This window comes from Berghia stephanieae, unplaced genomic scaffold (assembly GCF_034508935.2).
Source record: "Berghia stephanieae isolate SIO BIC M18660-M18661 unplaced genomic scaffold, UCSD_Bste_1.3 scaffold357, whole genome shotgun sequence".
NCBI classification, from domain to species: Eukaryota; Metazoa; Mollusca; class Gastropoda; order Nudibranchia; family Aeolidiidae; genus Berghia; species Berghia stephanieae.
The window spans coordinates 7,501-19,474 of NW_027624811.1; the positions used below are offsets into that span (position 1 = coordinate 7,501).

The 11,974-nt window shown below is 36.7% G+C and overlaps 1 protein-coding gene across 1 annotated transcript in view; it reads left to right on the forward strand.

Annotated features, from left to right (window-relative positions):
• The window catches only part of LOC144961678 (uncharacterized), a 12,689-nt gene extending 977 nt beyond the window's left edge, over positions 1–11,712 (forward strand). The window contains exons 2-7 of the mRNA XM_078894780.1: positions 986–1,060; positions 1,987–2,088; positions 6,751–6,821; positions 7,907–7,981; positions 10,452–10,616; positions 11,604–11,712. Of these exons, the coding sequence (XP_078750906.1) occupies positions 986–1,060; positions 1,987–2,088; positions 6,751–6,821; positions 7,907–7,981; positions 10,452–10,616; positions 11,604–11,712 (597 nt within the window). The remainder of the gene's footprint in view (positions 1–985; positions 1,061–1,986; positions 2,089–6,750; positions 6,822–7,906; positions 7,982–10,451; positions 10,617–11,603) is intronic.
• Positions 11,713–11,974: the final 262 nt, after the last annotated feature.

The following is an 11,974-nucleotide window of genomic DNA, read 5'->3' on the forward strand; positions in this document are numbered from 1 at the left end:
GTTTATTATTCCAGTCTTCTCATTGGAAAACCCTATCATTTCTTAGTAAATACGTAAATAATGCTGTGAACGCGTTGAATAAAACATTTTAGTCAACGATTGCAGAATATTTGCACACATTTTATTGGTGTGAAATTATCTAGATGTAAAAGACAGCTGATTGGTAATAGGATTCAGTAGTCTGATGTCACGCCGCCCGCAACGACGGCCATCTTGGTTCTAAACAAAGAAAATCATTACTTTTTATTCTCCATGCTGGCTAGAACTTTTCATATGCCTTGAGATCAGAATGTGTAAAGTCAAAACATGATCAAATTTATGTGTTTTTTTCCCCCTCTGGATACGCTTTTATGCTCGCCGGAGATATATTTCATACGGGCGTTCGCCATTGTTCCGATAGTTTAGAGCTAGTGTTACTAAGTTACCGTGCGTCATTAGGAAGGAAGTGACGTTACGAATGTTGGAGAGTATTATAAATAATCTTTTGATGCGCATGAATACAAATCTAACGGTTTTAGTTTTGGGTCAAATGGTCATTCAAGCAGAAGGAGAAGGATACAAAATATGGTGAATACAAGTACAAATACCATACCATTTGGTTACAAAATATCTAATAATCTTTCTTGAGGGGTGGAATAAACACAAGCTCGTTGTGGTATTGGCCACAATAAAAATAACTCATTTAATAAATACAAAGAGATGAACGAATCGTATAATATTTGACAATCCCGGAACAGTATTAAAAACAATAGTATAAATTATGAGTTCATGTCATTTGACGCGTTATACGCGGATCATCGGACGACTGTATCTCTGTTAGGTTTTGCAGAAAGTACAATGCGATAGACCAGCGTCCAAACTATATATATATATATATATATATATATATATATATATATATATATATATATATATATATAAAAGGCACGCTCACTATGCAAATTTTCATTATTTACCCCCTCCCCCCGCTCCCCCATACACACAGGAACAAAATGCTGATCTCTCTCAAGGATTGACTGAGCAAGGGGAACATCATATCTATGACAACTACAACACTGATGTAAGTCTTCTTCTTTTTTCTTTTTTTTTTTGAATGAATGATGCTTGCAACAACACACAACAAACCAAACTCATGTAACACACAGTCCTGACGATGGCTAAAAAGGCCTGAAACATCGATGTAGACTGACTCCGACATTGTGGTAAATATTACAATAATAATTCGCTCCATTGCTACGTGTCAAGCACTATTCGTACCATATTTGTATCCAACACGATTCAATATTATATATTAAGGAGGGGGGGGGGGGGGGGCTCTTTACTCACATTATCTCATCGTATAAGGTGAAAAAAAAAATGAGTACCTGACCGTCGTTAACAGCGGTTTTCTCCGTCCGGAAATAAAGTTCTAATCTGGAATATTGGACGTCATGTCTGATCCAACATGTCTAGTGTTGCTTTTGGCTTGGGACCCCTTGTAAAGAGTTTTAGAGCACGTTAAGAGGATAATGTGCGATATAAAAGCTCAAGTTTTTATATTCTTCTTCTTCTTATTATCATCATCATCATCATCATTATTATTATTATTATTATTATTATTATATTATTATTATTATTATTATTATTATTAGTATTATTATTATTATTATCATTATTATCATAATTATTATTATTATATTATTATTATTATTATTATTATTATTATCATCATCATCATCATCATCATCATCATTATTATTATTATTATTATTATTATTATTATTATTATTATTATTATTATTATTATTATCATAATTATTATTATTTATTATTATTATTATTATTATTATTATATTATTATTATTAATACTACTACTACTACTACTACTACTACTACTACTACTACTACTACTACTACTACTACTACTATTATACTACTACTACTACTACTACTACTACTACTACTACTACTACTACTACTATTATTATCTTCCCCCCCCTTTCCAGTATCAAACTAAGAGAAGCCACCAGGATCCCTATGGTGGAATATCTGACCCGAGGACTGGAAACAACGCATACGGCATGGGACCGCTCAGATCTAAACTCAAAGTATGTAACTTTCTTGATATCACCATCATCATCAACATCATCATCATCGTCTTCATCATCATCGTCGTCATCATCATCATCATCATCATCGTCGTCATCATCATCCGCGTCGTCATCATCATCATCGTCGTCGTCATCATCTTCATCATCATCATCGTCGTCGTCATCATCATCATCATCATCATCACCATCATCATCGTCGTCGTCATCATCATCATCACCACCACAACAACAACCACCAGAATACTAACCGTCACTACTTTAATCACCACATCCCAATCACCAACACTATAACCACCACCACAAACCTCCTCCTCTTCTTCTTCTCCTTCCTTCTCCTCCTATTCCTCCTCCTCATCATCATCATCATCATCATCATCGATAGACACAAACAAAAAACCCATTGCTTTTTAAATCACCACCTACCCCAGATGTGGCGGCTATGTGGTCTTGTGGTATGACACTCGCTTTCGGATCGGAAGGCCCTGGGTTCGAGCCTCCCTCGGCGCATGGTTGAGTCCTTGGAAAAGACTCTTTACTCATATTCTCTCACCGTACTCATGTGTAAAATGAGTACCTGGCCGTTAACAGCGTTGTCTTTGTCCGAAAATTGTAATATCGCCTAACAGGCGGCATGTCTCGTCCTACATGTTAATGTTGCTGTTGGTTAGGGACCTTTGTAAAGCGCTTTGAGCACATTTAGTGGATATTGCGCTATATAAAAGTTCAATTTTAGATATCACACAATTTTCCAAAGATTTTGCCAAACTTCTAATTATAAGAACAAAAAAAAAGTTATCGTAAAAAAGAAACTGATTCGGCCTTACTGACCTGCAAATAAGTATACGTCGGTATTTCCCAGCCGGGGTTACAAATTTTTTTTCTCACATCTTTTTATAATGTTCTTTTTTTTTTTTTTTCTTTTTTTTTTTCTGGCGTTGTTTAGCATTGTTGTTTTTTTGTTTTTTTTTTGTTGATTTTTTTAAAAATTTCTTTTTGTTTGTTTCCCTTGCTGTTAAAATAATAATATAATGCTATATCTCATGGAAAGATAAAATAAAAAACGATGAGGTATTCAAAGAAATTGGAGTACGACCAACTTTGGTAAACACCATCAGAAAAAGACAGTTAAAAATATCTCGGACATATTTACAGAAAAAAACGGAATTGAAAAGATTGTACTTACGGGTAAAGTTGCTGGGAAGAAAAGAAGAGGGAGACAGAGGATAGGGAGCGTTCACATATTACGTCATCAAAAATTTGCCCTTTTTTAGACCCCCCCCCCTCCCCAAGTCATCACTTGTCATCATTGACCTGACCCCCCCCCCCTCCCCCAACATCTAATTTAATAAAAACAAAAAGATAACTTTAATTTCACAATATTTATTATTCATTTTTCAAACCATAAACATTGATTATCAACGTTTGATAAAACACATTCAGACATTTTATTAATTTCAGAAACTGTTGATAATTTATGTTTTACGATACAATGGGGACATAAAATTTTAATTTGCAAAGATAAAATCTAACAAACATTATTTAAATTAGGCTAGATACTTGGTGCAGGTGCTATTAAAAAAAATTTCAGAAAGTGTAATTTAAAATAGTATAGGAGGCAAATTATTTTATAGCATATTAGTCTTTTAGTGGAATTAATTTCTGTTTCAATTTCCAAACATAAAATTAATTGATACTATTACTCATTCTTCAGATGAAAACTCCAAAATATATTTAATAAACTAGACACAACCAAATCAAATGATTGATGAAGAAAACTTTTCAGAATCAAAACTGAATGGTAGCAAGCAGTTTGAAACAACAAGATATGAAGTGAGTAGAAAAGTGCCAGAAGACAATAGAGAATAAACATTTTTTTCGCGGCGGTGTGGGGTTTGAACCTGCGACCTTATTGGTACGACAACTCCGCCTGGCAGGTGAGAGCGTGGCTCTACCGTGTGAGCTATCCACGAACACAAAAATATTCGTTTCAAACCCAAAGTCATTTCTAGATCCTCTCTCCACCCACTTCTTGAGATCGCCGATTCGTTCACCACCTTCGCGAATAATGTTGACCAGCAGTTAAGCTTAATAGCCAATATTCTCATCACAAACATATAACATAGAAACGATTGAGACATGCCAGAAGACAATAGAGAATAAACATTAAGCTTCTGGCACTTTTCTACTCACTTCATATCTTGTTGTTACCAACATAAGTGCCTGCTCCACTCACTTTTCTGAATTAAAAATTCACCCCATACACCGGAGCATACTCAATGTCTCAATCGTTTCTATGTTATATGTTTTTGATGAGAATATTGGCTATTAAGCTTAACTGCTGGTCAAAATTATTTCGCGAAGGTGGTGAACGAATCGGCGATCTCAAGAAGTGGGTGAGAGAGGGATCTAGAAATGACTTTGGGTTTGAAACGAATATTTTTGTGTTCGTGGATAGCTCACACGGTAGAGCCACGCTCTCACCTGCCAGGCGGAGTTGTCGTACCAATAAGGTCGCAGGTTCAAACCCCACCACCGCCGCGAAAAAAATGTTTATTCTCTATTGTCTTCTGGCACTTTTCTACTCACTTCATATCTTGTTGTTACCAACATAAGTGCCTGCTCCACTCACTTTTCTGAATTAAAAATTCACCCCATACACCGGAGCATACTCAATGTCTCAATCGTTTCTATGTTATATGTTTGTGATGAGAATATTGGCTATTAAGCTTAACTGCTGGTCAAAATTATTTCGCGAAGGTGGTGAACGAATCGGCGATCTCAAGAAGTGGGTGAGAGAGGGATCTAAAATGACTTTGGGTTTGAAACGAATATTTTTGTGTTCGTGGATAGCTCACACGGTAGAGCCACGCTCTCACCTGCCAGGCGGAGTTGTCGTACCAATAAGGTCGCAGGTTCAAACCCCACCACCGCCGCGAAAAAAATGTTTATTCTCTATTGTCTTCTGGCACTTTTCTACTCACTTCATATCTTGTTGTTACCAACATAAGTGCCTGCTCCACTCACTTTTCTGAATTAAAAATTCACCCCATACACCGGAGCATACTCAATGTCTCAATCGTTTCTATGTTATATGTTTGTGATGAGAATATTGGCTATTAAGCTTAACTGCTGGTCAAAATTATTTCGCGAAGGTGGTGAACGAATCGGCGATCTCAAGAAGGGGTGAGAGAGGGATCTAGAAATGACTTTGGGTTTGAAAACGAATATTTTTGTGTTCGTGGATAGCTCACACGGTAGAGCCACGCTCTCACCTGCCAGGCGGAGTTGTCGTACCAATAAGGTCGCAGGTTCAAACCCCACCACCGCCGCGAAAAAAAATGTTTATTCTCTATTGTCTTCTGGCACTTTTCTACTCACTTCATATCTTGTTGTTACCAACATAAGTGCCTGCTTCCACTCACTTTCTGAATTAAAAATTCACCCCATACACCGGAGCATACTCAATGTCTCAATCGTTTCTATGTTATATGTTTGTGATGAGAATATTGGCTATTAAGCTTAACTGCTGGTCAAAATTATTTCGCGAAGGTGGTGAACGAATCGGCGATCTCAAGAAGTGGGTGAGAGAGGGATCTAGAAATGACTTTGGGTTTGAAACGAATATTTTTGTGTTCGTGGATAGCTCACACGGTAGAGCCACGCTCTCACCTGCCAGGCGGAGTTGTCGTACCAATAAGGTCGCAGGTTCAAACCCACCACCGCCGCGAAAAAAATGTTTATTCTCTATTGTCTTCTGGCACTTTTCTACTCACTTCATATCTTGTTGTTACCAACATAAGTGCCTGCTCCACTCACTTTTCTGAATTAAAAATTCACCCCATACACCGGAGCATACTCAATGTCTCAATCGTTTCTATGTTATATGTTTGTGATGAGAATATTGGCTATTAAGCTTAAACTGCTGGTCAAAATTATTTCGCGAAGGTGGTGAACGAATCGGCGATCTCAAGAAGTGGGTGAGAGAGGGATCTAGAAATGACTTTGGGTTTGAAACGAATATTTTTGTGTTCGTGGATAGCTCACACGGTAGAGCCACGCTCTCACCTGCCAGGCGGAGTTGTCGTACCAATAAGGTCGCAGGTTCAAACCCCACCACCGCCGCGAAAAAAATGTTTATTCTCTATTGTCTTCTGGCACTTTTCTACTCACTTCATACTTGTGTTACCAAAAATAAGTGCCTGCCCACTCACTTTTCCAGCAGTTTGAGCAGTTCAATCTTTTTTGATGATTCCATCTTTTTAATTTTAAATTTTTCACCTTTTGCTAATTTATTTGGAAGGGCCATTTTTGAAGCTCTTGCATTTAATAAAATAGGCCTAATTTGCCTATTTTTGATGAAAATCATTTTGGGTCGACCCCCCCCCCCCCCTCCCCCATGAACACATGTCAACTTTGGTAGACCCCCTCCCCCCCCTAGCGATGACGTAATATGTGAACGCTCCATAGATTACATTGACAATCTAAACCCGGTTGGATTGGTGGAGGGGGAAACAGGAATGGGAGCTATTGAGAAGACGAGGAAAATATATGGTTGGAGGGACAGATCGCCGAGCCCCTGCAACAGGCGGGCACTTGATGATGATGATGAATATAATAATATTATAGGACGTTGACGATTCACCTTTTTTTTTTCTTCAGCATGGCGGAGCCCTGTTGTTTAAAGATTTCCCCACGGGCTCAGGCCCCGAAGAACGGACAACATTGGCGTGGCATGTCAAGCCTTCTTGAGTCGAAGACTTCGGACATGGGTGGAAATTTCCTGGGGTATTGCCAAATCGTTAAGCGCTAATAATAATAATAATAATAATAATAATATATATAATATTTTATATATATATATAATATATATATATATATTTTATAATATAATATATATATATTCCTCCTTCCCCGATCCTGCTTATTTTGTTCTTGTTCCTCTTATTAGGAGGGGGGTTTCCCCCTTATTTTTGTCCTTTTTTTTTTTTGGGTTTGTTTCGATCTTTCCTTGTTCATCTTGTTGCTTCCCTGTCCTTAATCCTCTTGTTCCCGTAGCTTGTCATTGAATTGACAGCTAGCTTTGTAACAATAGCAATAAAAACCTCACCCCCCCCCCCCCCCCCGAAATTAAAAACCAAAAGAAAAAAGAACCCCCCCCCCCAAAAAAAAAAAACAAAAAAAAGAAAAAAACAGAGTACAAAAAAAAAAACCAAGAAAACAAAAAACAACAAAAGAAAAACAACAAAAAAAAAAAAAATAATTTTAGAAAATAATAACAATTTCAATTTCTATTTTTAAAATTTTTAGTTTTCGCGATAAAATATAAATTAATATAAAATATATATAGATTTATATATATTCTAATATATATATATATATAATATATTTATATATATATCTATATCTATAATATAATATTAAAATATATAAATAATATACTTTAAAATTTTAAAAAAAATAAATTAAAAACAAAAACCATGAAATAATAGTGCTCAACTTTTAAAATAAAAGGAGCTATTTATAAACATTTGAAAATATAATTTAAAATAGTTTGACTTCAAACTATGAAGATTTCCCACTAACTATGAAGTCAAACTATCTAATTATATTTCAAATGTTTATAAATAGCTCCTTTTATACAAGTTGAGCACTATTAATTTTATGGTTTTGTTTTATTATTTATATATATTTTTATATATATATATATATATATATATATATAATATATTATATATTATATATATATATATATATATATATATATAATAATAAAATACATATTTTCCTTTTAGGTCTATGATTTGGCTTTTTACAGTTCCCAGAGAGACGCCCTTGCCCGTACCATTTCCCCAGCCCAGAGAAAGCCAAACTGTTTTTTCCAGTACACAGGGCAATAAGACAACCCCAAATCCCCCCCCTTACGGGCACGCCGAGATTTGGATTGTCCCGCAACGGCCTATTTGCCCGACAGACTTAGAGGGTTAGTGTTGATTTGGGGTGGGGGAGGGGGGGGGGGGGGGGGGGGGGGGGGGGGTTTCTTGCTGTCTTTTATCCCCCCTTTTTTCTTTTTTTTTTTTTGGTGATGTCCCCTACTAAACTGTAGAGCTGTGGACTGTAAAAGTAATAAACAGAAAGAACAAACAAATTTTTAAAAATTAGAAGAAGAAAAGAAATTTTTTGGGGTTTTAGGGACGCCTATTTCCCGACAGCTTAAAGGGTTAGTGAAGGGTTTGGGGTGGGCAGGAGGTCACTTTGCTGAGGCTTCTACCCCCCCCCCCCCCCCCCCCCCCCCGCCCGCTCCCCCTTTTAAAAAAAAAATAACTAACTGTAGAAAAAAAGTAATAAACAAAAATAAATAAAACAGCTTAAAAATGTTTTAAAAGGGGGGAAAAAAAAGAAAAGAAAACAAAACACCCAAAAACGGAACATTTCGGGATAAAAACCCCTTTATCGGGCCAACAACAAAAAAAAAAACACAAAAAAATGAAAACATAATACCATACTAAAAAAACAGATCGACGGCAAGAAAAACTCGACACTGGTTTCGAACTCTTTGGAAGTGTAAAACCTCTATTCCAAGGATTTGGATACAACCTTGTGTAATTTACTTTGGTTTCAATGATGGCATTTTTTTTTTTTTTCAAGTCTCGATATATTCTGGTGGGCCAAAAAGATCATCCCTCCTCGCTCCTTTACGCCCTCGTAATCCATAGAATCTGCCTGAAACATCCGGCAAACCCCAATAGTTATGACAACTTAGGATTCAATATAATTAACCTATTCATCATTAGCCCTCCAAGGACTTGTTAATAGACACATTTCCAAATTAGTTTGTAACCTGAAGAGTTATATGTATGACTTCATGTCTTTTTGGGAAAAAAAAAAAAAAACAGCACTTCCTAAAGATAGAATGAAGTTGACGCCACTTGGGTCTTTGTATTTATTTTATTTTTATTTTTGACACCCGCGTAATGATAATTCCTCACTTAACTGATTAATCAGCATAAAATTTTTTAAAAATTTACACAAGTTTTGGTGGTTTACGTTATACTTCCGGATGGCAATGTTATGAGTTTCTTACCGGGGTCATTTACTTGTCAATTTTTGTTTCCACTTTCAAATACGAACTTTCTTCTGCCCAGAGGTGATGCTCCACCAGGGAAGAGACAAAAAAATTCTTTGAAATATTTCAGGAAACCCAGCCAGAAAAAAAAGATGGAACAAGTGTGTATAAAGGTGCCAGACAAAGCAAGTAGAAACCTTTCATACACATTTGTTCAGGTCTTTACCTTGCACAGGTCCCTGCTCCTTTAATTTCATAATTTAAATAAAGCCAGAAAAAAAAAAACCTTTTTAAAATCTCTTTGATAACAAACAAGTGTTAGGGAAATTTTAACAATCTACCTACAAAAATAAATTTAAGTTTTTTACATAGAGTAATTTTCCACTAAACGTGCTCAAAGCGCCCACAAGGGGTCTTTTTTAGCCAACAGCAACACTTAACATATAGAACGAAACTGACGACTGTTTGGCGATTTAACTTTTTTTTTCCCAAATAAAGACAACGCTGTTAACGGCCGGGTACTCTTTTACATCCCGAGTGTGGTGAGAGAATGTGAAAAAAAGAGACTTTTCCAGGATTCAACACTAAGCGGGGGTCGGGGCTCGAACCCAGGACGTTCAGATCCGAAAGCGAGTGGCCCTACCACTAGACTACAAAAGCCCACAATAGTACCTACTTGCTGGGTTATAGCAAAGGGTGCTGACTTTCCCGCACGCTCTGCAATACGACACGCTGGAGTTTAGTGACCGAATATTTTTGGTTTCCTCCCTTGAGCACCGGATTTTTGACACGCGCTCGGATTTAACAAAAGATTTTTTTGGGTTTTTACGAGACCGGGATACAACCAGCGAGTACTGTTTTAAACATTCATGCAAAATTCGACGTCATTACACGAACATTAATATTTAGGAGGTAGAATCAAATTCATTTTTTTTTTACTCTCTCTTTACCCATCGTTTCAGTATTTTTCCCAAAAAAGGCAGGCTTACCCAAGAGAAAATTTTAATTTTTAAACTCAAACAACTCTCTTTAAAAAAAAAACTTTATGTTCTTATTAATTAAACAAAGATCATCTTCAACTTTAAATTTGGATGTGCAAAATAAATATGAATAAGGGAAAAAATTTATATTGTGTCGTAACAAATGTGGGCGATTTTGGGTGCAGGTGGTAAAAGGGGAGTTAAAAAACTGAACCGAAAATGGGTGTCTATACACAATAATAAAGAAGCCGAGCGACGTTTAATTTCATTCCTTCATATAGGCTACACAGTTAATTTTAAACTTTGGTGTTCCCCAGAAACGTCGAGCGATACTGTCCCAAACGGCGTGAAACCCTAAGTGGTTTGCTCGTAGGATCCTACCAGGGAATGCCCGAGAACACGCTACCCCCAACAGGCCCTCTCAGTTCATCTGTTCCCTGGGGAAACCATCTGAGATGGCTACCGAAACAAGGTACGGAACCGTAATGGGACTAAAGGGGGGGGGGCTGTGGTATGACACTCGTTTGTGGGCATCCAGTCCCCTTTGGAAAGTTTTTTTTGCACTTCCAATAAACAAGAACCCTCACGGCGGCTATGTGATCTTTGGGTATGGACACTCGCTTTGGATCGAGGTCCTGGTGGGTTTGAGCCGCTCCTCGGGCATCCATTCTAGATGTTTTTAAAATAATATAACTAGGTCTAGGTCTTCCTCTTCTTCGTTGTCTCCGGTTTCCCCGTATCACATCAATCATAGGGCTCTGTTTTTTGGCTGTGGGCCCAAAAAAAAAAAAAATTTTTTTTTCCGGGGTGACATTGAACAGCCGGGGATGACTCCGGGTGCTGTTATCTTTCCTCTTTCCTTCCAGCCTTTTTTCCTATCATCCTTACATTTCTTGGTTGAATTTTTGGGGTTTAAAAAAAAATGACTTGGTTTGATGTGTCGTGTTTGGCCCTTTTTTGGTTTGGGGGAAATGCACTCCCTGCAGGGTTTAAACCCAATTTCCTTTATGGCCCATGTGTAATGGAAATCTCAAAAAAAAAAAAAAAAAAAAAAAAAGACACAAAATTTTTGTTCCCTTACAACAATGTTTAAAAGCCCTTTAAAGGGGGGTTTGGGTGTCATATATTTAAACTATTAAGCGTCCTGGTGATATGGGTGATTTTGGGCCCGCAGTTGCAGTTTTTATTGCAATTTGGTTAGCTGACTTGATGTTTGTAAGCGGTTTTGAGTTTCGACGAAAGAAGTTTTAGAAATGTAGCTTATTATCACTAATCATTGTTCTTATTATATATTATGAAATTTGTATTATGTAGATAACGAGATGCGGGGAAGATTATAGCCGGAAATAAATAAACGCTACTCACTTTTGGGGTTGTTTTGACACCCAAATTGTATTGATTTCACATGTAAAAGGCTCTTCCTTTTTATTCTCCAAAAACCCTACTGAAATTCCGTGTTTCACAATCAGAGCAATGAAAGATGCTCGGTGTTCCCCATCCAGCGGATCTGTGTCCATAGGAAATAAAAATGCCTACATTACACTTAACCAAAAGTCTGTGAAACCCTTGATGAAATGATATGAGGATGATGTGATAACAAAGTGTTACAAAAGCTGTTTAGAAGCTGTGGGCTGTAAACGAAATAAAAAAAAAATACAGCTTCTATTAAAAAAAAAAGAAGAAAAAACAAGAAAAAAAAAAAAATGAATGTTCGGGACTAAAACCCGTCTTCAGCCCACATAAAAATAACAATAAAAACATACATTACTAAAAAAAAAAAGAATCAAAATAAGATCCGAAGGCAAAAAACTGAAGCGATCAAAACCGAATTTCTTGTCGT